We start from the raw sequence: 15733 nt of genomic DNA on the forward strand, positions 1-15733 counted from the left end.
AGTCAACCAAGACATCTCCTCGGGTGAAGTCAAAAGGGAGGCCAACACCTTCTGTCCCGCTAACACATGTCCATGTGGAAAAAAACAATTAATAAAGTGAATAAATATTAATGATAAATGGACATTTTTCAAACTGTAGGAATATTTTTTCTTTTCTTTTCTTTTTTGCAAAATGAGATATAAGTCAGATTGAATTGGTTGAAATTGAAAACTTGTGGATTCAATAAATATATTAAAATTGAGTAGTAAAAATTAGATTGGATAGATAAAAATAATTTCATACATGTTTCCAAAATTTTATTTAAATTAATAGTTGATTTTAATTCTAGCCCCTATTATTAACTGAAATTAACTATATAATAGGAAAACAAAATAAATATAAAAACAGCGTAGAAATGTTTTAAAATAAGAAATTAAAAATCATGTAGTCTAAAATTATCATGTCGCAGCGGGGACGGTGTTCTGGAGGCCGAAAATTGGATGATGAACTGAAAGGGAAGAAAGCCGCTAACAAATGGATAAATTAAGACAAAAGTTGAGTTTCAGGTATAGCAACAACTTAAAATAACAAGGAGAAGAACATAGTTGGAAGTTGCTAATTTCCAGACAAAATAAATAGACACCAATGTTGGTGTATGCATTAGATTAATTGAAGCAAAAAGATCATAGGTTGTTGGGGGTGAGGGATAGAGAGAAGAAAAAACCAAATGAGCCATAGCCAAGAATTCTATACCAAAGGAAAGTATAAGATAATCTATGGCATGAGAAATGAATTTACGATATGTTATAATGAAACCAAGCCTATTGTGAACAATTACTGGCAATCCGTGAACCCCATGATGAAAACGCTTCCTATCTTTTTGCTGCAATTAAGTGTGGCCATAGCCATTGGTCGTGTTTTTATGATCGTCCTCAGGCCTCTTCGCCAACCTCGCTTTCTTTCTCAGCTTCTTGTATGTATATGTATATATTTTGGATATTTTGTTTTGTGATTAAATTAAGAAATAGCTAATTACTTGGTTCATGCATGCATGTAGGCGGGGGTTCTGCTAGGCCCGGGTGCGCTGGGAATATCGGGCAGGGTAGCTAATGATCTTACTCCTTTTGAAGGGAGCATGTTTCTGGAGACAATGGCCAACCTTGGGGTAACATTCTATATGTTCCTCGTGGGGCTGGAGATGGACTTGACCCCAATTCAAAAAATGGGAAAACCGGCCTTGAGCGTTGCCATTTCTGGTATGCTTTTGCCCCTGGCTGCAGGAGTGGGATTACATTCCATGGCGCTGCAACGACAAACCGTACGCGCACCAGAGATGGGGGCATACTTCTGGTCCATTGCCCTTACCCTAACAAGCTTTCCCGACCTAGCTCGAATGCTTTCAGACCTGAAGCTCATGTATACGGATCTTGGTAAAACTGCCTTGACAGCAGCCGTTGTCAATGATCTCTCATGTTGGTGTCTTCTGGTGGTAGCTGTAAGTTTAATCAACGGGGAAAAGGAGTTGTATGTGGCGATTCCAGTGTTGGTGGGCATGACAATCTTCTGGTTTTCGTTGCGTCCGTTAATCCGTAAGATACTGAGATATATATCAGCAACCAGCAAAGAAGCAACAACTTCGGATAAGCACATATATTTCATTCTATCATTGGTGTTCCTGTCAGGATTTGTGACAGAATTATGTGGGGCGCACTCCATTTTTGGAGCTTTTATGTTTGGACTGATGATACCCGGAGGAGAGCTAGGGACGACCATCATGGACAAAGTTGAAGAGTTCGTAGTGGGGATTCTGCTGCCCCCTATATTCTTGATTACCGGCACCAGAACCAATATCCAGTACATTTTTGCTGACTATTCTGTTGGACTGGTCATCGCAGTTGTACTTCTGGCTTCCTCTGCCAAGATTATAAGTGCTCTTCTTGTCTGCCTCTACTTGAAGTGCCCTGTGCGGGATGGCTTGGCCCTTGGTGTCCTCATGAACACCAAAGGTGTTCTTGCCCTCATTATTCTTAATGAAGGACGAAACATGAAGGTGGTTATAATTTTTCCTCTTTTTCTTTTATCATCTAACACAGTCATTAGTTTACTTATAGGATCCATCTCTCTCTCTCTCTCTATATATATATATATATAATATTATTTCAGGGTTTTGACCAACAAACATTCTCTTGGATCGTGGTTGCCATAGCGTTTATGACCGCCATTATTGGCCCGATTGTGAGTTACACTCACAAGTCTGAAAGGCATTTAAAGTACATGGATAGGCACTTAGAGAAATGTAAAACAGAAGCACCAATTCGAATCCTTGCATGCGTTCATTCCACCAGAAATTTGTCGGCCATGATTACCCTCTTGGAGATTTCAAATGCTACAAGAAAATCCCCGATTATAGTGTTTGCTGTTCATTTGGTTGAGCTGGCAGGGCGGGCTTCTGCAATGCTGATTTTCCATGATAAGGATAAGACGGCTGATACGGGACACACTTGCAGCCGAGAAAAAGCTGAGGCGGAGCAAATAGTGAGTGCCTTTGAATCCTTTGTGGACAACAACCATGGGGCCACTGTTAAGCCACTAACAGCAGTGTCCCCTTACACCACCATGCACGAGGATGTCAACCATTTTGCACTAGACAAGATCGCCAATATCATTTTGATCCCATTTCACAGGCGATCCGATCCAGTTGGTGGATGGACGGAAGAAAATGTTCAGCACAAGCTAGTGAACCAAAATTTGTTGGCCACTTCACCCTGTTCCATTGGTTTGCTTGTGGATCGTGGTCTAACGAGTTTCGCGGAATCACAAAAAGGCACGCAGCAGGAATGTCGAATTGCCATGTTGTTCGTTGAGGGAACTGATGATCGTGAAGCATTAGCTTATGCGTGGAGAATGGCAGGCACTCCAAGCGTAACGCTTTCCGTAATCCGATTCGTTCCAGGAAAAGAAGGTTCGGAGTTTATGGAGAACTCAGGAGACAATGAGGAGGAGCCAGATATTTTCACAGCTATGTTTGAGAGAGAGACGCAGAAGCAGCTTGATGATGATTACATAAACCAGTTCAGGTTCAAGACAATGCATGATCAATCTATAGCTTACGTTGAAATACAGGTTAATAGTGGGGACCAGATTGTATCGGCCATAAGTAGTGAGTTCTACGATTTCGATTTATACGTAGTAGGAAGAGGACATGGTTACACATCCCAATTGACAGCAGGGCTATCAACCTGGAGTGAATTCCCTGAATTGGGAGTTATGGGCGAGACATTAATTTCAATGAATTTGGAAACTCCAGCCTCTGTTTTGGTAGTGCAGCAATCTCATCCTGTATCATCTGGATCCAAGAAGTTCACCTCCAACTCCACCAAGGATGTTTTTGGAAATAAGGGGGTAACAGCTTTCGTGAATCACAGAAAGTCGGTTGATGGTTTTTGATCAAAAGTCATATGATGGAATGACACTCCACTCACTACCCATTATCTTCTTCCTTTTGCTGCTGATTACATGAAAATGAGAATTCATGCTTCACAAAGTTTCAATGGTGGATACTTCATACATTATTGCTTTTGCATTTAATACTTCATACCAAAGATGAAACTAAACATTTCTGATTTCTTTCTTTGTTTCTTGCTCTTGTACTCCCTAGCTGTTTTGAATAGGAAACCCTGATATATACATTTCCCTAATTTCCCACCCCTTCATATGTGTATATATATATATATATAGGTCCTGGAAAAACTTGGGTTATAAATAAATAGTTGGTTTTCTTTTATTAGAAAAAATTGTTGATAAATGTATAAGATGTGGCAGTGGCATGCATCATTAATTCATTACCGACAGCTTAAGAGTGAAGACAAAAGAACTCAAGACCAAACAAAAACACGGTGTTGAAAACATGATTGATATTTTAATGGTGGGCATTTTGGTTTGGAGTTTGGTCAGTGCTGTTTGCGTATGGATAATTATCTTTTCCGGGTAGGTTGCTCTGCGGCCGATTGTATCATCTTTTTACTACAAATAAAGAGGTGTCTCTTTTGCAGCCAATTCCATGTTAAATTTCTCATGAACGAGCGGTGAAAGTGAAGCAGTTGCAGTATTCGTAGCTTTTCTTTTATTTTTTGTATATTATTGGCATTTTATAAGAAGACGAAGCTTTGAAGCATCAAACTTTCGCTTCTTCTCTTAAGATTGTGCTGGAATCTCCTGAATTCGCCCAAATACTTTCAACCAAAGAACGCTGCAAACCTCAATGACACTTTGTATTTAAGAATTGAAGGTAAAAATATCCCCCACTACCATTTTTTATTATAAACCAATCTTGTGTTTTTGCTGATTCATCAATTTTCTTCCATTGTTTATGGCTCTATTCATTTCTTGCATGAATTTAGCTCGTACTTGAAAAAGAAAAATAGACTGCTAGACAGTTTTGGATTATTGCTATTATTATGGTTTTTCATTGATGAAATAATTTGTTGCAAATCCTTGATTGAAACGATCAATCAATTTAGTAAACAGGCTCTAGCTAGAAAGTTTCTTTATCCGCTTTTTCTTCTTCTTTATTTGTAATTAAACTGTAGGCAAAGTGAAGCTTTTGCTAAGATGTTTCCTTTTGCTGATAATCAGAGAGCAAATTTTCTAAGCATGGAAGTAGTCTCGCAGCATTCACCTCCATGCTGTAATTTAAACAGGAGATTATTAGTAAAGAAAAGATCAAGTAGACAGCAAGTAAAAAACCCTTTGAGTAGAAAACGAAGAATTTTGTGTAGCAAGGTTCATTACAGAACTGAGTCACGGGCATTATCTAATAAAGATCACCCTTTGCTGAATGGGAAAGTTACAAGGCCATTCAAGCTTGTTGAAGGGTTCGGTGGGGATTCTAATGGCTACGTGATTGGTAGTGAAGATGAAGTTGGAAGCATGTCAGAAACTGGGGATTCAGTAACCAGTGTTTTGATTCCAGGGCTGCTTGATGAGTCCAATGGTGAATGTGGTGCTCCAATCAGTAGTTGCTTCTGGGAGTGGAAACCAAAATTTAATGTGCATTATGAGATATCCGGTTCTCAAAATGTGAATTCTCCGCCCTTACTCTTTCTTCCTGGTTTTGGTGTTGGTTCTTTTCATTATGAAAAGCAGCTCAAGGATTTGGGTCGTGATTATCGGGTATGGGCAATTGATTTTCTTGGGCAAGGCATGTCATTGCCTACTGAGAATCCCACATCCTCCTAGGAGGATCTTGTGTGGGGGTTTGGGGATAAAACTGAACCATGGGCTACTGATCTGGTTTACTCTATGGACTTATGGCAGGATCAAGTTCTCTATTTCGTAGGAGAGGTACTAATAGACTTGCACTTTAACTTTAACCCGCTCTTTTTTTGTAACGCATAGCTTGTCAAGCATACCGATTATATATCTTTGTTGCATACATCTTTATTTAGATCATAGTACTGGTGCATTTGAGACTTCATGCTACATTTGCTTATTGCCTTGCCTTTTTGTTTGTGCATTTTCTCAAGGTTACACCATGTTAAGGGTATGAGTATTAGCTAGCTAAAGTTGTTATTCAAGCAGTTAGTGTTTAGTCAAGACTGTTAGCAAGTTTGTTATAGAGCAATTATCTCTAAGCTCTCTATAAATACTATATTCTAAGTGTACAAAGGCAAGTTTAAGGTCCAAATACAGAAGTGAATTTCTTCTACACATTAGTTTAGCTTCTCTCAACTCTGTATAGCAGATTCTTTAATCAAGATTACCAGAGTCTCTTCACACCAGTTTAAGGGGAAGTCGTCCTTCAGTTCATGTTTACAAAAATATCGTTTTATCGTAAGGCTGTTTTAGTTTGTGAGTGTGCTAATTATTGCATTGCATGGCCATTCAAGTCTTTTTCTACTTTTTCACTTTCAAGAGAACTGATTGATGGTTGTGAAAAATACTATTAATCCACGAGCACATTAGTTGCAGGAAGAGATCCACATCCTCGTATTTATATCTGAGATTGTGAGCAATCTGCAATGGCACTTGAACATCTCACCTTAAACAAAAAGATTAGTCTAGGGATAAATTCTCGCATTCTAGCTAAAGTGGCTTTAGGATTTTGATTTAGTAATCAAGTAACTTTCTCGTTCAAATAAACGAATGCATTGATATAAAATAAAAGCTGCAATATTGACCTTAGCTTCTCTCTCACAGGTCATAGGTGAACCAGTTTACCTCGTAGGGAACTCACTAGGAGGATTTGTTGCTCTATACTTTGCAGCACGTAATCCTAAATTAGTGAAAGGTGTTACACTACTTAATGCAACTCCTTTTTGGGGATTTCTACCTAATCCAATAAAATCTCCTAGACTAGCAAGGATATTTTCATGGTCTGGAACATTTCCTCTACCAGAAAATATCAGAAAGCTGACGGAATTTGTGTAAGTTCCTCATTCTTTGGTATTAGATTTTATGGAGCCCTCATCATGTAACCACCATTCCATCATAGTTTAAACCTAGCAAGTTCATTTTAAACCCCATAGATGGAGCTCCCCACCCCCCCACCCCCACCCCCACCCCCAAAACCCAAACCATGTTCCTAAGATTTTATAATACTTGTATAGAGTTCGATTGTATATAAGTTTAGATAAGCAGAGAAGTATAACTTCCCTAAAGTGGAAGATCCTGGTTTGGTTATGTTATTGAGGTTTTCACTTGGAAAAGAGGTGAAGTTATTTTGCAGTTGTTTCCTTCATTTTGAGAGAAAATTTATGGGAGTCTCAGAAAGGTTGTATTTGATATCTTTTAGTACTCCAGTTTAGGAGCAAGTTGCTGCACTTTACTTACTTCGAATCTCTTATTGCTCTTACTGGGCTTCTTCTCCCACTTTTTGATTTCAGCTGGCAAAGGATAAGTGACCCTGAATGTATAGCAGATGTACTTAGACAGGTATATGCAGATCATTCTTTCAATGTTGACAACGTGTTTCATTGTATTCTTGAGACAACACAGCATCCTGCTGCTGCTGCATCATTTGCTTCAATCATGTTTGCTCCTCAAGCAGAGCTTTCCTTCAAGGAGGCTTTATCAAGGTATGTGATATGAGTAGCTTTGAACTCTTGTATGGAGAAATCATTTGTATTCTATGTCAAAAAGGTAGCTATCAGCTTCAAATGATGAGCTTAGAGTATCTTGTTACTTTTAGGTGTGATATGAACAGTGTGCCTATATGTCTCATGTATGGAAAAGAAGACCCCCGGGTGAAGCCTGTGTGGGGTCTTGAGGTGAAAAAGCATGTTCCTGAAGCTCCGTACTATGAGATCAGCCCAGCAGGGCATTGCCCTCATGATGAAGTTCCTGAGGTATATTGTCACTGGTTCACGACCTGCTTTTCACATCTAATCCCTAATAATAGAATCCTGTAGCATTCTTTTCTTTCAGCCGTAGTCCATAGGTTATAAGGTGGTGATTGATACTTAGTTGTTGGATAGAGCAAATGGAATCTCAACGCTTGTTATGTTGTGCCATTTTGGTTAATACAGGTGGTAAATTATTTGCTACGTGGATGGATCAAAAGCTTGGAATCTCAGGGTTCAGCTGCATTACCCTTGCAAGATGACATGTAATCTGAAAATATTCAGAGTAGCATTGCCAAGGACTTTGTAACATCCCGAAATAGGGCCTAATCGGAATAGTAGTTTCGTGACCACAAATTCGAGGTAGAAAAATTTATTTTATTATCATTTTAAGGTCTATGGCATGATTGCATGATTGTGTGAAAATTTCGTTTAGAAATTTTATCGATAGAGGGTCCAATTTGATATTTAGGACTATATTGCAAAAGTTGTAAAATGTGTGTTCTAGTTCACAAAGGTATTAAGTACTTGTGAGTAATGGGTTTTTAAAGTGGAGGTCCTTGTATAGTAATTAGACCATTATACTGGTTTGGACAATAATACCTAAAGGAAGATAAAACACCATAGTTTTTAATTAAGGGCATTTTGGTCATTTAGTTATTAAAATGAATTAAAAACAAAATTAAAAGCCAATTTTTGTTCATCTTCTTCATTAGGCCGAAATTTCAAGGTTTCTCCATATCTAGGGTTTGTTCCAAGCTTCCAAGCTCCATAGTAAGTGATTTCAAGCCCCGTTTTTAATGTTCTTTATGTTTTTGGAGTCTCGGTAACTTGATTAAGCTTATTCTAACAATAATTCAACCTAGGGTTCATATTTGGAAAAATACCCATAGGTGAAATTTGTGTATTTTGGTGTTTTATGATAGAATATGAGGTTTTAAATTATGTTAGACAACTTGTGCTACTCAGTTTTAAGTGAAAACGAGTAAAAGGGCTTAATCAGTAAAAATACCTAATAGTCATAAGTACATGTTAGAGTGAGAATTTGATGTTGTCATAGAAGGGAAAAATGATCAGCATGTCATAAAACATAAGAAAATAGGATGAAGTTTAAATTCCGAGCCTTGGGGAAAAAGTGTAAATATGTAAAAGTTTAGGGGCAAAAATGTAATTTTGCCAAAGTTTGGGTCAAGGACTATTTTAATAAATGTGAGTATTAAATAAGCTAATTTTTTTATTATAGATCAAGAAGAACAAAATCCGGAGTTAGACCAAGGAAGGAAAAAGATAGTGGATTAAATCGATATAGATGATCATATTTTGTTTCGAGGTAAGTTTGCGGTAAATAAATGCAATATTATATTATTTTCTATTAATTTTGTTAATTTCCAGCATGTGTATATTTATTTTATGAAATTATTCAAAGAAGACTCAAGCTGAATTGATGGAGAAGTAATTTCAGAAAGTCTCGATTGAACCTTAGGAATGTGTAGGATACAAATATCATGATATTAGGGTTTAATGGTACCATGTAAGACCATCTCAAGGCATGACAATTGGTAAGGTTTCTAAGGCAAGGAAATCATGTAAGACCATGTCAAGACATGGCATTGATAAGTTACTATAAGGCAAAGGTCTCATGTAAGACCGTGCCAAGGCATGGCATTGGTGAGTTCATAAGGCAAGGATACCATGTAAGACCATGTCAAGACATGGCAATGGTAAGTTTCAAAAGGATACCACGTAAGACCATGACAAGTCATGGCAATGGTAAGGTACCCGCATATCCTTAGTATTCCAAGTGGTTCAACGGGAAAATTTAAAAAGAATATCAAGGTAAGATAAGGTAAGACGAGTTATATACTAAAAAGGTAGACAAGTTCATGCTAAAAGAGCAAAGGCAAGTACATAATGTTCATGTATGCTTGATAAGGAAAAAAGTAAGTAAAATGCATTAATAAATTTGATTAAGTAAGTATTTAAGTAAGTGAGTAAGTGAAGAAGTTTAAAATATATCTATGACAATTAATGAAGTTGCATTAAGTAGTATCATGCCAAGTAGTAAGATAATTCTTATGAATGTTGTTATTTATTTGCATGCAAACTTACTAAGCTTAATGCTTACCCCCTTTATTTTCCTTCTTTTTATAGTTTTGTCAAGCTAACTCGGGGATCATAAAGTACGTCGGAGGTCCGGGCACACTATCACGAGGATTATTTTGGTATAGCTAGTCGTTTCATTTTGAGTATGGCATGTATAGCATCTAGCCATTTTGTGTGTATGATCTTATGATATGGTTGATAAATGGTATGTAAATGCTTGATAATGATTAGCTGTTAGAATGGCTAATCAAGGACATGTTTGGTGTTATGTATGTCTAAATGCTAGTTATTCCATGGAAATTATGAAAAAGGTGAAATTAGCTTTAAAACAATATCGGACAGCAATAATGACGTGAATTTGAAAAATCACTAAAAATGGTAGAAATAGATTTAGAGTAGTCGAACCCTGAAACAGGGGAGACTTTAACTAATAAACTGTACTAGTTGGCCCGACCAAAAATTCTAGAAAAAATTTAGTTGATAGATATATGAGTCTAGTTTCAGGAAAAATTTACTGAATTGGATTTTGAGTTTCGTAACTCGAGATATAAATTTTTAAGCGACTGTGACGCAGTTAGTCAGCTTGTCTAGAAGTTCTAAAATAAATTATTTGAGCTGTTTAATTAATGAATTAAGTCCGTTAACACCTCGTGCTCGACTCTGGCGACGGTCTCGGGTCTGGGGCGTTATAGACTTGGAATTTGTGAGGCAAGGATCAAACAAATTTGTGATTGTGCAATTTATGGGATCTAGCTTCTCACTTTGGAACAGGTTGTAATCCTACTTTACATCTCGCTTTGCCAAGTTGGAAACCAAATAGTAATAACAGACTAGTACATTCTGTTTCTCTCTCTTTTACTTTTATCCATGAGATCATGTAAATTTCATATACATTCTAACGTGGTTGTATGTATGATTTCATATATGATGGGTTCCAAATGAACCCTGTATACGGATTTTGGGTTCCCTGTGTGTGTGTGCACGGGCTTGAAAATATAACAAATCACGGTTTACTTCAAGTTTCATGGCAATCGGAAAAGAATTGCAGCAAAGGCTTTCGGAAGATGACGTACTTGAGAAGATAAACACGTGTGTTGCTAATGTTATCCCTTCATTAAGATCCAAAAGAAGCTGCCACCAATGAGTTCTCTGGCCAAAGGCTTTGGCCGTTTGGTTCCTAGCAAAAAATTAAATGGCCAAAAATAGTATAAAGTTTTAGGTTGAACTTTCCCATTATTTCCTCCTCTTTTTTATACCTTTTCAACACTCTTTCTCTACAAATGGGGGCAAATAGTCCGGGAGAAACCAACTACCAAAAGTAAAGAACCTACCAGGTTAAAAAGAGGTCATAAATAATAATAATAATAATAATAATAATAATAATAATAATAATAATAACGTAAGAATAGTGTGTATTTGTCTTAAAGCAGAAAAGCAAAATTATTACTTATACCAGTGCATGTTTATTTAGTTTGAATACCATTTGTAGGTGATAAATGGATTTAATATGTAAGGGTATTCAAACTTCAGTTAAAATTAAATTAACCGACTAAATCAATCTAATTCGATTAATCGGTCATGAACTAATCTAGTTCAATAGGAGGTTAGTTAAAAATTTGTTAAAATATCGGTTAACGGTTAATTCAGTTCGAAATCAAATAATTAACTAAACTTAATAAATAATATTATATATTATTTGTATTAGACTATTACTAGTTCAGTTAATTCGATTAGTTCGATCAAATGAACATTTTAAATTTTCTTTTATATGCTTTATACTTGTTTTAACAAAGAAAACACAAAACATATAAATTTCAATTAATTCAGTTAACCGATCGAATTAATCGAATTATTTCAGTTCGGTTAAATTTTTTTGAAATAATTTTTATTCGGTTAACAATTAAAAAATTAAAAAATTCGATCAATTCTATTAATACTAATTTAATTCGATTAAATTGGTTAACCATTTGAACACTCCAATAAAAATGCAACATAATTTTTGTCTTTCCCACGAGCAAGCACTCTAAGGCTTAAAGACAAATGCCACAAAAGAAAATGCATAAGAGAGTACTTAAATACAGCTCAAAAAAAGGAATGACACTATAGAAATACTTACAGCATGTTTAGTTGAAGGTAATGATTATGCCAAGCAGAGATTTTTGAGGATTTCTATTCATTACTTAAATAATCCTCTTTTACCCTTACCAAAATTTCACCTCAAAAACACTCTCAATCGGCAACCATTTCCCGTAGTCTTCGACTCCGGCATTCCTCCCCTTCATCCAAGGTCAGGGAAACATTTTTGCTTCTACTTCCTTCACATCATCTTCCTTCATCATCTTAACTTGAACTTTGTCTTTTGCCTTTTCATTTTTGTTTTATGGTTAAACGGGTGTGTTTCTTACTGATTCTTCAAAAGAAACAATGGCAGAGCCTTGAAGAAGCAGAGTATCTCGACGTTCTCACTAAAACTGGTAAAAAATCGGCGTTTCCAAGCCCAGGCGCGTCCCTTCATTCTTGTCCATTTCTGGATTATCTGTTTTTGATCTTTCAACATAAATGATTACTTTACAACCGGCTCTTTTCTTTATTTTCTATACTGTTTGTTGCTTACTCTTAGCAGAAATCATGTTTTGCAGCTTCTGTAAATTGGGTTTGTTATTTGCAGCTTCTGTAAATTGGGTTTGTTAGAACCTTTGAGATTAGTTAAGCTGGTTCCTTGTTATTTTCATTTTTGTTGATTTGCTGATTTTGGTAGTAATAGCTTAATTTGAAGCTGAAGGTTTTGGTCTCTTTGAAACCCTTTGTTGCAGATCTCACACACAAATCTATTTCTAGCCATTAGTGTTTTAGGTGACAAAGCTATCACTTCTGCATCTGGGTCTGATTCAAAACAAAAGTCTTAGTTAAGAAAACAAATAAAAAAATAAAAGTAATAAAAGTAACGGTGTTTTAAGATAAGGGTTGTGAAGTTTGAACCCAAACAAACATAGATTGCCTGGTTGGTTCCTCTTTCTCTTAACTGGTTGAGCTTGAGCTGGTGGGTTACTAAAGTACTGTTGAGAATAGTCGGTTCCACCAGCAGCTGAAGAAACACTGGCTTCACCAGATGCACAAGTCAATTTAGACATATTCTCTTCCAAAACTTCTTATTGTTGTTGGTGGACTATATAACCTTTCATATCATCTTCTCTTAAATAACCATGGATCTTGGTTACAGAAAATCCATAGATAAAAAACAAAAACCTTAGGTGATAAAAGAGAAAAAGGAAATATAGATACTAGTTATGGACTCAAGTAGCATGAATAAAATTAAAAATATATTTTGCATAAACTTTTATATTAGATTTCACATTGATTTTGTTATGCATCTTAGTAATAATTCACTCATATAGTAGTAAAAGTACTCTTTTGTTTAATTTCCAGTTTCTTTTATATTTAGACATTTTACCCCTGGGTTTAATTCTAAGCCTCCATAACTTGTTTCATTATCCCTAGGCCAAAAAGAAAGAAAAGCTATTTCTTTTATCTACCTAGCCAAAAAAATCTATGGGAACAAAACGAAAATGTGGAAGCATGCTTAATTTGTTTATATACAGAAAAACAAAATAACAAGCTTTGATTTGATAGCCATTTGCTGCATGATTACTGATAAGTAGATCTATAGAGCACTTTTTTTAGAAAGATTTTTTATTATGTCATCTTATTAGTTTAATTTCAAATTTGTGTTATTGGAAAAAAAGATTAAACAAATGAAATTGAGTTTATTCTGTATTGACAAAGTCAGCTGTCGGTTTATTCATTTTCTCTAACCTAAATTTTGCAGTCTTAAGCAGCTCATTTCTATGCGTATTAAATCGGTAACAAAACCGGCATTTCCAAGCCCAGGCACGTCCTTTCATTCTTGTCCATTTCTGGATTATCTGTTTTTGATCTTTCAACATAAAGGATTACTTTACAACCGGATCTTTTCTTTATTTTCTATACTGTCTGTTGATTACTCTTAGCAGAAATCATGTTTTTGCAGTTATCAAATTGGAAAATAGTAGGACAACTTAATTTAAGCTATACTTGTTATTTGCAGCTTCTGTAAATTGAGTTTGTTAGAACCTTTGAGATTAGTTAAGCTGGTTCCTTGAAAATGGTAGTAATAGCTTAATTTGTTGATTTGATATAGGGTAAACGATGCCTAAAACCAGTGATGCAAAGTCAGTCTGAATTCTAAGTAGATTATTATTATGAGTTATAAAAAAATAAAATAAAGACAAAGGAAGGGATTGCCAAATGCCAGAGTGTAGCCTTTCCAGCACAAGTATAATACCATGTTTTAATAAAAACAAAAGTTCAAAGTCTTCCAGTTTTTATTAGATCTAAACAGTCATCATCTTATGAGATCTATGTTCATACAGTATTGACAAAGTCAGCTGTCGGTTTATTCACTTTCTCTAACATAAATTTTGCAGTCTTAAGCAGCTCATTTCTATGCGTATTAATAAGGTAAAAATATTATGAAAATCTCCGGTTGGATTTAGTAAATGCTAAAACAGGTTTTACTGCAAAAGTAATCTGGCGAGAGTCTCTTTTCCAGACTACTTTTTTTTCCCCAAGATTATATATTTATTCAATTCTTCACCAGCAAAGCTAGTGAGGCATACATTTGATGAGGCATACACTTGATATAAAATATTTCATTTTGAGTATTATTGGGTGTTAGAGGTTGCTTATGATCTCTGTACTGGCATTTCTCTATAATGGTAGTTTCTTGATATGTAACTCATTGTGATCTCTTTGCAGGGGAGATGTCCATCGAGAAATTCATATGTGCTCTTCTTCTTAGCTTCATGAATGCACAAATCAATTAAAACTCAAGAGCCATTTGTTTGCTTGAAATAACCATCTTCATTGGTGGATAAAATTCCATTGTAGAGCTATAATCTTTCCTTGCATTTGTTGTTTCCTCTGCAAGGTGTAGGCTTATTGATGTTCTGGGCATTGTTTAGGTAAGTTTTCATGCAGTGGCGTGACATGGGTATGCATGCCCCCATTTAAGTGCATTTGTCATGTATCTTTTTTGTTCTCTTGCAAAATATTGTTTGTGTTATATTTTTTTGCATTTTTAGCTGTAGGTTTTGACCTGCAGTTTGATGATGCATCTTAGTTATTTAAATTCATTTTAGATGTTTGCCACTTTGTTAAATAATTATTTTCAAATTTTTTATAGGCTCGATTCCTTTTTGCTATCATGATCAGGTGATGATATTAGTCCAGACCTACTGAAGTTGGATATCTACTCATCCAATCACGACTAAATTTAACAGGCAATTGGTAACGCTGAGAGGCTAATTTGTTATGGAGATGTATTTCCAATTATTTCCCAATCCAAGAGATATATCTAGGCAGTGTTTTCCCCAATCTTACTCACTTTATAATGTAATGTAATGTAGGAAAAGCACGTGAATGACAAGAAAATTTCAATAAAGAAAAATCTTACTCACTCTATAAAAAAAACATCATAAATAGTAGTGGTTCATATAACGTGGAAAATTCCTCGTAAAACTTGACAAAAAGGCAATGGCACCATCACTTTTTTTTTGGAAGGAAAAAGAAAATGGATGTATTTAACTTTTATAATAATAACTTAATACCTCTTTTCTATTACTTATAATAGTTTTATTTTTATATACAATAATAAAACAATAATTATATTTTATAAATATAATGTTATTATAAAATTAAGACAAAAATAATATAATTTTGATAGATATAAAAATTAGTCAACAATCAACTTTTAAAGATCAAATTAAAGGTAAATTAAAGATCGAATTTTGAAAAGGTAAATTAAAATGTTTCATATAATATATGTATATTTTAATATTTTTTATAATGTAGAATAATTAAATTATTTGTTTCGATAATGATATTTTAGCACATTAAATATGTAGTGCAGTTTAAAAATAATAAAGTAGATTATATATTATTTTATAGTATTATATATTATGATTTTTAATTCATATAATAATAATTTTATTAATAATTTTATTAAATTATATATTATTTTATTAAATTATATTTAATAATAATTATGTTAAAATATAGTTAAATTATTTATTATTTTATTAAATTATTTTAATAATAATCTTATTAAAATTTAATAACAATAACAATAATCATCTACTTATAAAAAAATTACATTAAAGGTATTACGATCATTTGTTTTTTTCTTATTCTTTTACAACATCATTCTATTCAACCAAACACAAGAATACTATTACAGTTCTATTCTATTCCATTCAATCAAATAATTGAATTA

The 15733-nt window shown here is 34.7% G+C and overlaps 1 protein-coding gene, 2 long non-coding RNA genes and 1 pseudogene across 4 annotated transcripts; all 4 read left to right on the forward strand.

The window, feature by feature from the left end:
* Positions 1-392: 392 nt before the first annotated feature.
* Positions 393-4178, forward strand: LOC108478081 (cation/H(+) antiporter 15-like). The gene is made up of 3 exons (XM_017780511.2): positions 393-953; positions 1038-2030; positions 2144-4178. Exons 1-3 carry the CDS (start codon positions 708-710, stop codon positions 3425-3427), a joined length of 2523 nt encoding a protein of 840 aa, XP_017636000.2. The 5' UTR covers positions 393-707; the 3' UTR covers positions 3428-4178.
* Positions 4136-9755, forward strand: LOC108477422 (pheophytinase, chloroplastic-like; annotated as a pseudogene).
* A 1675-nt stretch (positions 9756-11430) lies between these two features.
* On the forward strand, positions 11431-13311 carry LOC108476998 (uncharacterized). 2 transcript variants are annotated; one of them, XR_008275538.1, is made up of 2 exons: positions 11431-11710; positions 11855-13311. It is a non-coding gene; the product is annotated as an uncharacterized LOC108476998 (long non-coding RNA). The 2 variants fall into 2 exon arrangements; XR_001870179.2 differs by having other exon boundaries at positions 11843-12154.
* A 908-nt stretch (positions 13312-14219) lies between these two features.
* On the forward strand, positions 14220-14908 carry LOC128285123 (uncharacterized). The gene is made up of 2 exons (XR_008275539.1): positions 14220-14423; positions 14674-14908. It is a non-coding gene; the product is annotated as an uncharacterized LOC128285123 (long non-coding RNA).
* The last annotated feature ends 825 nt before the right edge of the window (positions 14909-15733 follow it).

Source organism: Gossypium arboreum, chromosome 12 (assembly GCF_025698485.1).
Source record: "Gossypium arboreum isolate Shixiya-1 chromosome 12, ASM2569848v2, whole genome shotgun sequence".
NCBI classification, from domain to species: domain Eukaryota; kingdom Viridiplantae; phylum Streptophyta; class Magnoliopsida; order Malvales; family Malvaceae; genus Gossypium; species Gossypium arboreum.